Genomic DNA, 16,159 nt, shown 5'->3' with positions numbered 1-16,159 from the left:
AAAGTACTTTACAGATGTTACTAATTGAATCACAAACAGATCACTACACCCACTACTGAAATGCAGCCACGTCTGGGACAGAATGCAGGAGCTGTTTAACAGCACATGCAATAGCACGGGACAGCGAGTGAAAAACACATTTCCCCTCAATCTAAATGAAACTACCAGGGCTTTTAGGAAGAGAGTATCCTATGCAACTATCTGAAATGGAATTTCACTGGGAAGCCATTGCTTAGAACCCTTATTCTGCAAAAAGCACCATGTGATCTTTAAAAACCACCATGCTCACAATCTCGATTTTATGACTCCTCTGTAGGACAGATGAACAAGCATGATCTCAGCTGTCACAACGCCATTTGCTGCATCCACTTCAGCACACTGTGAAAAAAGAATGTATCCTACCTGTCCACACTCTTATTGCCTTGCCTCTCATTTTCTCCCTGTGCTGAAGCAGAAATCAAAAGGCATCTGTGCCGAGGTTTCCAGGTGCATGCCAGAAAGATTGCAGGCAATCTGGTCACATGGCATCTGACTTGGAATCCACTTTTAAGCTAGGGGTTAATCTTAAACACCTTCCCTCACTGAAGAAGGCCTCCAGCAGCTTCTCTCCCTCCCACTTTGTGAGGAATGTGTCAGTTCAAACTGACCTGATTTTCTTTCTACCAGCATAGACAGGGAGCTATTGGCTGAGTGTGGCACCCCCTTCCTTCCCCTCCTCACACCTGTTTGTTCCATTCGTTCAGCCTTTGGTTGTTTAGATATGCAAGACAAACTGGTTTTGTTCTGTGGATGCAGCTGGACTGTCAATCATGGCACTGCACAGAACAAAACCTCCCTCACCCCTCCCTCTCTCTTCCCCCCATCAGCAGAAAATAGCCCGGGGGAAGGAAGAAGGACAGGGCTGGGGACAATAGGCGTTGATAATGGCAACCTGTTTGATACAGGATACAGTGGCTTGTTATAAGTACATCTTGCAGGAGGTGCAATGATCAACGTGTCAGCAAGTCTGCATTAGGGACAGTCTCAAAAAGCTAGCTGAGTTCAGCATCACCTCTGCTTCGCTGAGCAGTTGTAATAGTAATCTACACAGAGCCCTAAGTTAGTACACGCAAGGAAAGAGTGCATTGTGGAGTCCACAGAGGATGGCATTTCAGCTTCTAGCTCTCTTAGTGCATGGAGTGCCTGCTGTAAGGGATTCACACTAAACAAAGAGGCTTTGTCTATATTTCCCCCCCTAAAATTACAGCTCCTGGAACAGCAATGCTAATGTACAGGGGCTGTGGGTGTGTTTTAACCACCATACCATCTGACCCTGCTCAGTGGTTATTAAAATACTCGTTTGCACTTCCGCCATTGCTGCAACACTGCTCTCTGCCAATGTGTCTCACCTTTGACCTGCCAAAAACCACCTGCAGGGGAGTTCAGTCCTCATGGTCCATTCTGTTCCTGGACACTCAAGCAACTATTGCTAGACAGGAAATCAGGGTATTTCCAGGATGTTTAATCCATGCTGGGTATAGACAAGACAAGGACACAAAATGTAAAGAGGAGCTAAAAAAAGGACTCTGAGACCTGCAATTTCAAACTGAGCTGAGGCAGTCTGAAGGAGAGTCCAATCAGCAGGGAGTAAACCTGAGCGAGCCATGTACAGAGAAGGCAAGCTCATTGCACTGCCGGCATCCTCTTAGCTAAGCGTGGCATGCTCCCTGGTCTCAGCTAGGGCATTTAATGTTGTTTAACTAGGTAGCGTCAATGGCTGGGGTCAATGGCTGCCTTTCCTGGGAAGGGTGTCCCGCTGACAGAGGCTGAGAGAGGAAATGGAGGTTGGGGGTTCAGTTATATTGGCTGCTGGGGAGATGTACCAACTTGGCTTTAAGATATTCACAGAAAGGGGTAAGAAAATCCAAAGCAACTGCATCTGTAGACTGAAATGCCTGCTCATTTCACCCTCCATGGAGATTAAGAATTCAAAAGGTTTGCAGGGAAATCTTCAGGTCTCCAAGGATACATGAAAGTTCACACTAATAATGTGTTGCTGGAGGCAACCAAGCCTGTATAAACAAATCAATCCAAGGGGAGGAGGAAAGATGGGTTAATGAGAGCAAAGCCTCCAACAGAGCCCCCTACCTCTTTTGTGTAAACTTTCCCAACCAGATCCTAATTCTGCATGGCTAGAGAATGCCCTGATACAGAGAAAGTGCTGCAAAGCATCCTGGGGGAACCTAATGTCCCACTTTCTGAGCCAACACTCTGTACAATACAGGGAGAACTCTGCCTTGCCGTGCAGTGAAGCTGATATGCAGGCAGGCATGTCAAATAATCAAACACTCTTCAGTTGTCTGCTCTGTTTTGCAGGCCCATAAACCTGGAACACCCTTTGTACCACTGTGCACCGGCATTCATCTCTCTTCATTCACATTTTTCCTGAAGAGTCACTCCTAACATGAAGCACACAAATGCGTGACAATTCACTGCCCCATAGGTATCCTTGTGACTTTTGCACTGAATGAGCATTCAGCCAGTAGGCTTTTCAGCGCACAGAACTGTGGTTCCCTATACAGGGCCGGCTCCAGCATTTCTGCTGCCCCAAGCAAAAAAAAAAAAAAAAAAAGCCGCGATCGCGATCGGCGGCGGGGCAATTGGGGAAAAAAAAAAAAAAAAAAAGCCACGATCGGCGGCGGCAGTTCAGCGGCAGGTCTTTCGCTCCCAGAGGGAGCGAGGGACCTGCCGCCCCCAAATTGCCGCAGGTGCCGCCCCTCTCCCTTGGCCGCCCCAAGCACCTGCTTGTTAAGCTGGTGCCTGGAGCCGGCCCTGTCCCTATAGGTTTTAGTGAACAAAGCCAAGCACACTGCTGGTACGTAAATAATAACACTAATTTTATTTCAGTTTTCTTCAGAATCACCACTCTCTCTTCATGCTACATCTTCCTTGTGAGAGCAGTGCACTCACCACTGCAGATAACTCTGTGCTGATCTCATAACAAATTCCCATAAAATAGGATTTATATTGGGACACTGCCCCTTTAAAAAGTGATTGTGGAAAATGGACTATATAAAAATGGCTCTGGCTATTCTGCATATCTACTCCCTGTGTGACTGAGTTGCATTTACAGACAACATTCAGTTTTTACTACTGCCAGCCCCACAGAGCCAAAACAGCTAAGGGAGAACTAACTAAGGGTCACACATGAACAGTACCTTAGATAATAATCACGACGCCTAACCTTAGGCCACCAACTTTGTACGTTCTGTCCTATATTACCAGGTCTGCTTTGATAGTGCCACTATCCTTCTAGCATTCTAGTTTCCAGCTTCTTGCACTTGGTATGGAACATAGAAGATACCCAAATATTAATTATCTGTATTTAGGCCACTCACAGTTGTATTAAACTATATCACTGCTCCAAAATCAGCTTCAGGACATTTCAGGAAATTATAGCAGTGAACCTTGTAATTTCCATTCCATTACTGAGCCTCCACTTGTGATAACTATCAGCAAACCTCAGGGCTGGAGCCAATAGGTGTCTGTACATGCACAAACCTACTCAAACATTATCCAAAGATCAGATTTCAATCAACAAGGAGATTCCAACACGAGATTACAGCCAGGGAGGTTAGAATCTTACTGTCTGAATACAGTGATTTATTCTTATTTTGAGTGCCACTGAGCCTGTGCACATGCGCGAGCACACACATGACTAGAATTAAAAGGGAAACCAAGTCTAAAATCATTCCTGACCACCATGCACATTAGGGGGGCTATAGAAATAAACAGCAATGAAGGTAATAAAAAATGTGAGTGACTCCAATAAATTCCTTTCCCCAGTCAGGGATTGAACTCCAAACCTCATCACATTAATTAGGTTCCTCTTATTCTCTTGAATCCTCCTGAGAGCGCTCGATAAAACATTCATGGAAGTACTCTGCTATCCTCTCCCAAAGATTTCTAGGGATGGCAGTCTTATTTTTTCCTCAATGGTAGGACACTTTCCCATGCCTGTCCATGATAACTCTGCTCTCTGCGCCTTTGTTACCCTCAGGAGTGAGATAAAATCCCATCATCCATGGAAAATGGTGCCAGTATTCAGTGACATTGCCCTATACTCATAGTTTGATGCAACTGAGCAATTCCCTTCTCATTTCCCTCACCCCTGGTGGGCCATACTATCCATGGCTGACACTGTGAGTGATGCTGTGCACAAGCACTCCCAAGCAGAAGTGTCAATAGGCATGTCTTGTTTAAAACTTTAGGGGTGTAAGGGAAGGGAGTTCTGAGGCCTTGGCTACACTTGCAGCTGTACAGCGCTGTGAGGTAAACCTGTCTTCGTACAGCTGAGTAGGGAAAGCGCTGCAGTCTGTCCACACTGACAGCTGCCAGCACAGTGGCGTGGCCACACTTGCAACTGTGTTGGGAGCGGTGCATTATGGGCAGCTATCCCAGCATTCATATGGCTGCAACGTGCTTTTCAAAATGAGGGGGTGGGGGTGGGGTGGAGTGTGACAGGGAGTGTGGGGGGAGAGAGAGTGCTTTTTGGAGTGTGTCAGCACTCTATTTTGCAAGTTCCGAACTCCCGGCCCCCTGCTCATTCATTCACTCACTCAAAGCAAACAGCAAACTGTTTGCTTTTTCTCTGTGGTACGAGCTTTGAAACCGGCACTTCCGCATTCCTGCAGCCGGTCACAACAATGGAGAGGATTGGCCACTTGACAAGGTGATCAGTACAGCGCTGCAGGTTGATTCCTGGTACACACTCACAGGGGAGAGTCGTAGCCACACCACTGTATCTCTTATGCTTCTCGGGGAGGTGGAGTAACTGCAGCGGTGTACCCAGGGAGATACAGCGCTGTACGTGCCTTGCCAGTGTAGCCGGTCAGTGAGTTACAGCACTGTGGGCGGCTTTACAGCACTGTAACTCGCAAGTGTAGCCAAGGCCTGAATCTTAACTTTCACTTTCTGTTGTGACTATACTGACAATGGTATCGATGTGTGTTTTAGCTGCAGCTGCTGCCATTGCGGCCCCTCCACACCCACAGAATCCCTGAGCCAGAGAAGGAAGAGAAAGAAGAGGACTCGGGATGACATGTTCAATGAGATCCTGCAAGCCAGTGCTGCACTGGACCATGAGCACAGTGCCTGGAGGATAAACATTGTGGAAAAGCCTGGAGAAGGAAAGCGCAGAGAGGAGAAAGGCCCAGGAGTCCCAGCAGGAAAAGGAAACGGAGATGCACCGGGACATAATGAGGACTCTCAGGCAGCAAACCCAGATGCTGTAAACCAGTGGTTCTCAAACTAGGGCTGCCGCTTGTTCAGGAAAAGCCCCTGGCGGGCCAGGCCGGTTTGTTTACCTGCCGCGTCTGCAGGTTCGGCTGATCATGGCTCCCACTGGCCGCGGTTCGCCGCTCCAGGCCAATGGGATCAGTGACACAGTGTAATAATCATAAATGTACAGCAATAGGTGCATTGACAGTGTTATATTCAACATGTACACCAAGCACCATTCTATTCCTAATATGCCCCAAAACAGCAGGGCCGGTAGAGTATAGTACATCACATTATACTGTGGCTCACTGTTAAAGCGCTCTTTGAAAGCCACTCTGAGCTATATAGCTCCACATTGAGCTCTTCTAATAAATCTCATGTCTGGCTGTTCAAACTCAGCAGGCAGCCGCTCCACCTCTGCCCTCCACCCTGGCAGCAACTTTTCCCCCTTTGCTTCACAGATAGTATGCAGGACACAGCTGGAAGCTATAACCACTGGAATATTTTGAGATTCAATCTTGTGAGTAAACAATGCCAGTGTCCCTTCAATCCACCAAAAGCACATTCAACTGTAATTCTGCACCTGCTGAGCCAGTAGCTGAATCTTTCCATGGGGCTGTCGAACGGCTTCATGAGCCAGGGGAGTCAGGGGTAAGCTAGGTTACCTAGTATCACTGGTGGCATTTCAACCTTCCCACTGGTAATCCACCAGTCAGGAAAGAAAGTCCCGGCTTGTAGCTTTCTGAATAGTCCTGTGTTCTTAAAGATGCGAACATCAAGCACCTTCCCTGACTGGCCCACATTGATGTCGGTGAAATACCCGCGTGATCCACCAAAGCTTGCATAACCATGGAAAATTAGCCCTTTCTGTTGATGTACTCCGTGGCAAGGTGGTCTGGTGCCAAAATAGGGATATGTGTGCCGTCTATTACTCCACCACAGTTCGGGAACCACACTGTAGCAAATCCATCCACTGTGTCCTGCACATTGCTGAGAATCACAGCCCTGTGTAGCGGGAAGCGATTAACGGACCTGCACACTTGCATCAGAACAGCCCCCACAGTGGATTTTCAAACTTCAAAATGATTTTCCATGGACCAGCAGCAATCTGGCATTGCACATTTCCACAGTGCGATTGCCTCTCGCTTCTCTGCTGTCAGTGCAGCTCTAAATTTGGTGTTCCTGCACTGGAAGGTTGGAGTGAGCTTAGCACACAGATTCGGGAATGTGGCCTTGTGCATCCGAAAATTCTACAGCCACTGCTCATCATCTCAAACTGGCATTGGGATGCAATCTCACCAGTCAGTGCTCTTTTCTCAGGCCCAGAAGTGGTGCTCCACCATCCACAGCTGCTCTGTGAACACCTCAGAAGTGAAAATAAGCAGGTCCGGTCCGGTCCAGCATACCGGCAAGAGCCAGTACACCGTGCCGGACTGCACCGGCTTCCGCGGTGGGGATTTAAAGGGCTCTGGGCTCCCTGCCGCTGCGGGGAACCCAGAGCCCTTTAAATCCCCCCCCCCCCCCCCGCAGCTCCAGCAGCCGGAGCTGCGGGTGGAGATTTAAAAGGCCCGGAGCTCCGCGGCGGCTGGAGCCCCGGGCCCTTTAATTTGCCCCTGAGCCCCGGGGGCTGCCAGCCACCTCTGCAGCTGGGAGCCCCGGTTGATTTAAAGGCCCTGGGGCTCCCAGCCACAGCCGGTGCCCCAGGGCCTTTAAATCTTGAGAGGCCCTGCCTCTTCCGGTTGAGGCCCCGCCCCCCTCAGGACTCGGGCAGTACCGGTAAGTCCTGTAAGTTACTTTCACCTCTGGAACACCTCCAACAACCTTGAATTGGTTCTCACTATGTCCCACCGCAATCTGTACTCCAAGAAATCATCATGTTCCCCACTGAGTCTTTTCTTCTTGCAGCTCTGCAAACAACAGAGGATCGTGCATGTTGTGCTCCAAGTGCTTATGACGATAGTGCAGAGCTGTGCAGGCTCCATTCTTCTGTCAGAGATGGTGGACAGTGAGGAGGGCCATGTAGGTTTGTGGGATTTAAAAAAGAGGCATGAAAATTATGGGATATAGATGACATTATGGGATGGAGACTGTTGCACACTGGGAAGCTGACCTCATGCTCCCAGTCATCCCTGCACAACTCATTTCAACCCCACCATGCATTGCCAAAACTTCACAAAAGACAGTGTACTGAATGGTGGCAGATTGCACACTGGAATAGTAGGGTTGCCAATTTTAGGGAGGGATAGCTCAGTGGTTTGAGCATGGGCCTGCTAAACCCAGGGTTGTGAGTTCAATCCTTGAGGGGGCCATTTAGGGATCTGGGGTAAAAATCTGTCTGGGGATTGGTCCTGCTTTGAGCAGGGGGTTGGACTAGATGACCTCCTGAGGTCCCTTACAACCCTGATATTTTATGATTCTATAAGCCTGGAGGTTTCATCACATGACATAATCTTTAATTAAAGATTAACCCTTAATTCCTGGAGACTCCAGGACAATCCTGGAGGTTTGGCAACCTTATGGGAAACCTACCCATGGTGCACTGTCCTGTGCAATGATACAAGCACTCCTGGTGAGTATGCACACCGCTGACACAAGGAGCAAAATATGCACGCACACAAGCAATGTACTAACTGTGGTGGGTTTATGCCCATGTAACTTGCATCGACCAAAGTTTGTAGTGTGGTCATGGCTTTGTTCAGGAACAAAAGTCAGATGCAGGTTCACCTAGCCCTTATGGGCAGGTTCTCTCTCTCAGCGTGCATCAAGAGGCAGGATGAAGCTGAATAGGCTGTTCTCTCCACCAATCACAGAACTGGTAAAATTTACTCAACTCTGGGGAATACATGGATACAGGACTCTCTTGCTCATTTTTCCTGTGCTATTGATATTTTATTTTCAAAGCAGATTTAACCATAGCATTTCTCACACATACACATACATTTCTGGGCCAAGTTCATCTTTGGTTTCATAGCACTGAAGTTACTGAAGACCTGAAGCTAGGAACACATTTTAAATCCATATATTCATGTGAGAAGGGTTTTCTTTTTCTTCTCTGCCTCCACCACTGAGCTCTACCCTGGGAACAGAACAATCACATTCATCTGAAGTCAAAAGACTCACCAGACCTAATAATGAGCGCTCCTGAGATGGGAAAGACAAACATGGGAGGGGAAAGCTGGGCCCTTGCATCTCAGAAATAGCCCCTGCTGGAGGACAATGGCAAGCTAAACCAATGTAAGCCAAGTTTAAACCCAAGCATGAGTGTCTACACACAAAATTGACCACTTTCAGAACAAGCCTGCTTTAACATCACAACTTTAGTTAAAATTGCACACACTTCTGTGTTTATTCACATCTGCAATGGGTAAAGGGGTTCAGAGCCTCTCTTCACTAGGGGTCAGATGTCTAAAAGAGTTCAGCTGCCATTTAGGCACCAAAATCAGTAGCCAGATGTTCTGAAGAGCTCAGCATGGAGCTCTTTTGACAATCTGGCCATAAGTGTCACAATGGGAGCTGCTGGACACTGAGAACTGCTGAAAAAATTGTAAGTGGCCAAATTGGAGCTGATCTCTGGCCTTGATTGTGCGTACTGAACACTTGAAAATCTGGCCCTGGATTGTGCGTACTGAGCACTTGAAAATCTGCTTATGCCCACAGCTGCAACTGTTCCTGTGCCTGCCCTGTTCCCAGTCCTGCTCCAGTCTTGTCCCAGCCTACCAATCCTGTTTCTCTACTGGCTTCCTGACTCTGGCTCTGTCCCCTGACTTTGGTTTTCACTGGAAAATTTTAATCTAGGTGACTATTTCAAATCCGGGTTGGTTTACACAGCACCATTAGGTCTGGTTTATGTGAGTTGGGAATCTCAGTTCAGCAGACAGGTGTCCATGTCACAAAATAATCCAGTATCTCAATTGTCAGTCTGAGAGGCCAAGGGCTGAATGAACAAAGCAAACTGAACTTCCCCTCCGCCTTAGCGGCAGTTCCTGCAGGGTTAAGTCATATTTAGGGAGGACAGCATTGGAGAAGCTCACTCTGTTGCTGGCCATCCTATATCTGCTCTGGGGCTAAGTAGAGGACTTTGTACTCAGGGCTGTCAACCCAGCCACCACTAAAGTCACATCATGGGAGGTGGGAAGTAGCTATAATGGATGGAAAGTACGTAACAACCCAGCCCCACAACCCACAACATTTGGGCCCAATTAAGGAACAAAGGAGGCAGGAATCCAGAAAAAAATGACAAAGTCAGAAAATCAGGAGAAGCCTCTAAACTCCAAGTGACATAAAGGAATGAATTGTCAGTGTGGGAGAATGGAGAAGCCAAAGATTTTGCCTAGATAATCCCCTCATTTTTCCTTCTTTTATATTAAATCTGATTCCTGTTTTCCCCCTGTAGCTCAATGAAAAGTTGGGGCTAAAACTGATCCTCTAAACCCCTCATCATTGGTGCACAGCATACCTCAATTTACCCAGATAATCCCTTCAGCTTTTCCCAGGCTTTAGGTGATACCACATTAAGGTAGAAACAAGGCAATTCTCACATTTTGGAGTGAGAACTTTCCCTGAGACTGCTGTGTGACCCTGCCTATCTTTGGGGTGAATTGTAATCACCCCTGCCCATTCCTGCAGGAAACCCCGCACAGCACGCCCACACACATTTAGGATAATATACCCCTAACTGCCAGAGCATATGAAATGAGTTACAGCTAACAGCAGCTTGTGCTACTGCTGAAACCTCACTGATTTCCCCGCCACTCCGGATCCACCTCTCCCATGTCATTTATCCACCCTGGGAGACCAGCTATTTGCCAGAATTGCAGGGTCAGGTTCTATGTGGCACAGATATCTATCTCCAAAGGGAACTCACTGTGTTATATAGTAAGACGAACCTTCCTGAAGTAGCACTTGAGGAGAATTTACTTTTGCATTGTCCTTGCCTCCTGTTCATCGTGCAGCTATGTGCTGCCAAGAGCTAAACCTCAGAGACCAGACCACCCTGCTGATGTTGCTCCTTAAGTTTTTCACACCCTGGTATTTAACCAAAGGGCGTGATCCTGGGAGGTGCTTGGTGTTCTTTACTCCCAGAGACTTCACGGGAGCTAGGAGGGAACTCAGCACCTTACAGGATGGGACCCAAAGACAGATGTTCTCCTTTCAATACAGCAGTTAGATCCAGCCACTGCAGGTAGAATACCAAAAATTTCTATCCTCAGTTAGGCTGGAGACTAAAACCCTTCTGTTGGGCTGAAAATCACCAACCTAACTCCTACTTCTCACAGAAGCTTGTGGCTTTCTGCAGTGCATTAAAGAGCAAATGGAGCCAAGGTAAACATGCCAGAGCCTGAGAGCTGTAATAATTACAAACATAAATAAATAGAGGGCTTTGCCTAGCCTAGCTCACCTCAGTGGCATGAGATGAATTACAGAGCATCTCCCCACAGCTGTTCTCTTGAGGTATTGCCCACATAAAGGAGAGGTCAGCAGCTCAGTCCCATGACTGGGGATGGAATGCTGTTCACTTTCCCCTCAGTTGCTGTGACTTTATTGAAAAGTCAGTGGACAGGCACGGAGAGAGAGAGAAGCTAGAATGGGGTGGGAAGAAGAGGTCCTTTATCTTTTGAATCCATCAACAACTAGGTTTACTAGGAAAAGAAAAAAAGAGCAAATAAGTGAGCCCAAAATTCCCAATAGCCCCGTGGTTCAGGCCCTTACTTGAGTTATCAGAGATCCATGTTCAAGTCCTTGATCTGCCTGAGTCTGAAAAACAACTAGCTTTATGTCCAAAATGTAAATTTTTATAACCCAAAGGACTTTACAAAACATAATCCTGTGACAAATCCACAGCCACTTAGGATGTCATGGTTGTCACTATGCTGCAGAGCTTGGGCATTAGGAACTTGATGGTGGCAATGGGTATAGAACTCAACCTCTGCCACATGAGCAGAAATAGACTCTCCCATAGCTCTGGGCAATATAGGGCTAATGACTCAAAGTTGAACAGTTCTGATTTCACTCTGAAGGGGGCACTGGCACAGGCAGGCACACAAACACACACAGCAATACATTACAGTGTAACCAGAAATATTATTTCCCTCCCTCTGTTTAAACAAAAACACTTTTTATTTAAACATTCCCATGCAGTACTGGAAATCTGACCCAGTAGGCTTGTGCTATCATCTGGGAACCGGAAAGCAAACCAGACATAAGCATAAATAAATTATAGTATTGCCAACCCCAACAGGGCAAAAATCATGAGTCAGACCCCCCAAATCATTATATATTGTGAAGAAGCTGGACGCTCTGTACCATCGAGCAGCCAGTGAGAGCCCCTGCACCGGGGACCAGAGTCACCTCAGTCAGTACATCTGGGAGTGTTGGCAATGCTAATTGTCCTCCCCACGTCTGCTTGTCTCACCTCCCAGCAATTAATTAAGCATCCCCCAGAGCTCCCACATCAGTTCTGCCTCCACCCCCACCTCCCTCTACTCCTCTGGCAGCTTCTGAGGTTCTTCACTTCCACCTTCTGTCCTGTGACTGGGAAGCCAGCTGCAGCAGGGTCCTCTTTCCCTTCCCAGGCCTAAGGGGGAGGGGCATTTAGGGGCTTCATCCCCTCCCCCTTCCCAGGCCTGGTGTTGCAGGGATGGAGAGGAGAGTGGGGAGGAGCAGGAAGCAGACTGACCCATTGTGCACAGTAGGGAAGGAGGAAGCACAGCTATTCTGAATTGCTGGGGGCTCTCTCTGATCCCTCCTCCCTTCCCATAAGAATGATGTCTACTGCTCCCTCTCCCCTACCCCAAAACTCCTCTCTTCTCCTGAAGGGAGAGGGAGAGACTCCTGCCTGCCTCCTGAAGCAGCCCTAATTGTGTGTTCTTCCTCAGGAGGTGGGCATGGGGAAGACAACCAGGGGTTCCTCCCACCCACCTCAGGCAGGGCTGAAATTCATGGGAGACTGTCACCAGCCCTGGATGAAATCACATTAGTCACAAAGAAATGGTGAGAGTTGGCAACACTGTCAGTAAAAATCTCTGTTTTAATCATTCAATAACTCAGGGAAGAGCTTTATAACAAAGGAGCTGCATGTTAGTGGCCTCTAAGCCTCGAACAGTTCAGGCAACTGGAAAGGGGCGAGTCGTCATTTGCCAAGGTCTCAGGATGTTTTGAATCCAACTGAATGCAATTTTAAAAAACAAATGGTGGCAAAGTTAGCTTATGATATCCTACATCTTAAACAGAAGTTATGGGCTTGATGCTGAAATTACTGGGTCCTGTTCTTTGGCCTGTGTTATGCAGGGGGTCAGATTAAATTATCATAATAATAAGATCATAGTCGCCGCTTCTGGCCTTATAATCTACCGAATAGTTTTAAATAAAATTGACTTTTGTTTCACCTTTTTTTTTGTTTTATTATCTCTTTCATATTCTACCTTGGAGACTTTCCAAACCCTTCCTCCCCCTGAATAGTTCCTCGTATACCCAACCCCCAAAGATTTCCCTTTCCTTCTTACCCTTCCGTGGGAAAGGAAAGAGGACTGTATCCCTGAAGCCCTCTCCACTGCAAATGTCTAAAACAGGGATTGGCAACTTTTGGCAAGTGGCCCGCCAGGGTAAGCCCCTGGCAGGCCAGGCCGGTTTGTTTAGCTGCTGAATCCGCAGGTTTGGCCAATCGCGGCTCCCACTGGCCACAGTTCGCAGTTCCAGGCCAATAGGGGCTGCAAGAAGCCGCGGCCAGCACATCTCTCATCCCGCGCCGCTTCCCGCAGCCCCCATTGGTCTGGGGCGGCGAACCGCGGCCAGTGGGAGCCACCGTGATCGGCCGAACCTGTGGACGCGGCAGGTAAACAAACCAGCCTGTCCTGCCAGGGTGCTTACCCTGGCGGGCTGCGTGCCAAAGGTTGCCCATCCCTGTTCTAGCCGTTGGATCTTGTTATACCTTTTTCTACTAGATTGAAGAGTCCATTATTAAACATTTGTTCCCCATGTAGAAACTTAGAGACTGTGATCAAGTCACCCTTTAACTTTCTCATTGTTAAGCTAGATAGATTGAGTTCTTTGAGTCTATCACTATAAGGCATGTTTTCTAATCCTTTAAGCATTCTTGTAGCCTCTCTCTGAACCCTCTCCAAATTATCAACATTTTTCTTGAATTGTTGATCCCAGAACTTGATACAATATTTCAGCAGCAGTTGCACCAGTGCCAGATACAGAGGTAAAATAACCCTTCTACTCTTATTTGAGATTCCCCTGTTTATGCCTTCCAGGACTGCATTAGCCCTTTTGGTCACAGTATTGCACTGGGAGCTCATGCTCAGCTGATTTTCTACCACAACCCTTAAATCAGGGGTTCTCAGACTTTTGTACCGGTGACTCCTTTCACACAGCAAGCCTCTGAATGCGACCCCCCTTGTACATTAAAAACACTTTTTTATATATTTAACACCATTACAAATGCTGGATACAAAGCGGGATTTGGGATGGAGGTTGAGCTCATGACTCCCCATGTAATAACCTTGCGACCCCCTGTGGGGTCCTGACCCCCAATTTGAGAACCCCCGCCTTAAATCTTTTTCAGAGTCACTACTTCCCAGGATAGAGTCCCCTCATCCAGTAAGTATGGCCTTTATTCCTTGATGTATACGCTTACATTTAACCATATTAAACTGCATATTGGTTGCTTGAACCTAGCTTAGAAGTGATTCAGATCTCTCCGTATCAATGACTTGTCCTCTTCATTATTTACAACTTCCCCAATTTTTGTTTCATCTGCAGCCTTTATCATTGATAATTTTATGTTTCTTCCAGGTCATTAATAAAAATGTTAAATAGCATAGGGCCAAGAACTGAACCCTGCAGAGTCCCACTAGAACACGCTCATTCGATGACGATTCCCCATTTACAATTACGTTTTGACACCTTTCAGTTAGCCAGCTTTTAATCCATTGAATGTGTGCCATGTTAATTTTATTTTGTTCTAGGTTTTTTAACAAAATGTCAAGCAATAGCAAGTCAAATGCCTTATCAAAGTCTATTACATCAACACCATTACCTTTAGCAGCCAAACTAGTAATCTCATAAAAAAATAGACTTATCCAAGGTCACACAGGAAATCTGTGACAGAGCTAGCAACAGTTTAACCTCAACCTCTCACTCTCTTCCCTCTCTCTTCTCACATGCAGATATGGAATATTTTGATAATGAAGACAAGCAGCTACTTCAGAAAGAGTAAATATCTTCATTGTATTGTAACACAGATGTCTTGTGTTACTTCTTCTGAGAAGTACAGAACTAATAACAAGAACTCCCAAGTTCTCCCCTTTGCTCATTGAGACAATGAAATAAAACAGTGGCAAGATATGGGGCAGCCAGTCATTTTACCAGCAACAGTTACATCTTCACAAATATTACTTAAAATTTAAAACCATGTTGTGTCTCATTATACATTGCCAACCCACTATTCCTTTGCAGGACAATTTGCCAAAGGTTTGTCCAGCTGCTGTAGGCTGAAACCAGGCCCTTATTGACAAAGACCAACACAAAATAAATGGCTTCCCTCTGCCAGAGTTCAAACAAACAAATGGAATAAGGCTTCCAGCAGCTAGAGTCTTCAAGATTAAGCACACCTTCTGCACTCAGAACCTTTCAGTGCTCTCTTATCCAGAGCCAGGCTGCTTCCTTTCCATTCAACTCCTGTAATACCATCCCCAGCCCCATTTACAGAAAAGAAAGAAAGAAAGAAAGAAAGAAAGAAAGAAAGAAAGAAAGAATCAGCTTGTGCAAGCTTGGTAGCTTGTGAAAAAGCTCTTGAATCCCATCCAGTTAACTAGAGATAGGTCTGAGCCAAGCACACCTGAACTTTGAGGACATTTGGATATGCATCTGAATGTAATGGCTCACTCCCATCTCTATAGTGGGCCAAACCAAAATTGTAGATCCAAATGGTGGTGAAGTTTGTTCTGGTGCTGGAGCCAAACTCTATCCTTCAGTTCTGAACAGATCCAAACCAGGTGAGTTTGGTTGAGACTGTGAAGAGACAAACTGCACTTCTTACGTGTTTCTGTCTTACCAGCTGAGTCTGCTGCAGAAGCCCCACCACTGGTCAGATCCTCAGTATTTATCGACTGCAAATCTGTGTAGGAAGGGGCAATGCTTTGGCTGCTGGTGTCCTCTGAGTTGGTCGTCCAGCTGCTCTCTGAGGCAAGGGGTTGTCTCTCAGAATAATCTGAGGAGGGAGAAGTCCAGCAGGGTGCTCTTGATGGAAGGGCTGGATGTGTGAAACAAACAGAAATTTAGTGAGCTGGATGACACAGAGTTGCAGGAGGGCAGATTTGAGGGGGGAGGGGAACATGAGTGGCACTAAAGATCTTTGGGATAGAGGAGCATGACAGCCCAGTGATTCATTAGCATGGGAGGGGAAGGCTTTGTAACAGCACGTTATAACTCATTAACCCTTTTAACCTCTGGAGAGCCATGTTCAATTCCTGGTTTAGGTCACAATTGTCAGCCTGGACTCCATTTGTTCATATGACATGGCTTGGTATAATTCAGCCTGACTGACTGGCTCTGCCTGGGAGACAAGCAGGAGTAGAATAACAGAAGTCAAGAGTGAGGTGCACTGGCAGAAGAAGGTGCCCAGGACTGGAATAGCAGGGAATGCTGCAGATCAGGATTGTGTTACCCTGGCATAGCTCTTGTGGGGAAGCTTGTAGTAGGCCTGGCTCTATAAGTCCCTGGCTTTCCTTTCCCTCATTGTTTTTAAAATTAAAAGAGACTTGTCAGTTTTAAAAAGGTAAAACTTCCCAAAGTGTGACACTAACATGGGGAGTTGAACCTGTGATTAACCATAAACCTCAGGCTCAAGAATTCTGGCATTATTATTGGCCACTATCATGACTATTTAACTAACAGA

The 16,159-nt window shown here is 46.8% G+C and overlaps 1 protein-coding gene across 1 annotated transcript in view; it reads right to left on the bottom strand.

Moving 5' to 3' along the window:
- The window catches only part of STON2 (stonin 2), a 78,581-nt gene that overhangs the window by 51,702 nt on the left and 10,720 nt on the right, over positions 1-16,159 (bottom strand). Inside the window, exon 4 of the mRNA XM_065404316.1 lies at positions 15,317-15,514. Coding sequence (XP_065260388.1) covers positions 15,317-15,514 — 198 coding nt within the window. The remainder of the gene's footprint in view (positions 1-15,316; positions 15,515-16,159) is intronic.

The sequence above is a fragment of the Emys orbicularis genome, chromosome 4 (genome assembly GCF_028017835.1).
Source record: "Emys orbicularis isolate rEmyOrb1 chromosome 4, rEmyOrb1.hap1, whole genome shotgun sequence".
In the NCBI taxonomy this organism is placed as follows: Eukaryota; Metazoa; Chordata; order Testudines; family Emydidae; genus Emys; species Emys orbicularis.
Note: the sequence above shows the minus strand (reverse complement) of the source record. Positions and strands in the feature narration are given on the sequence as shown.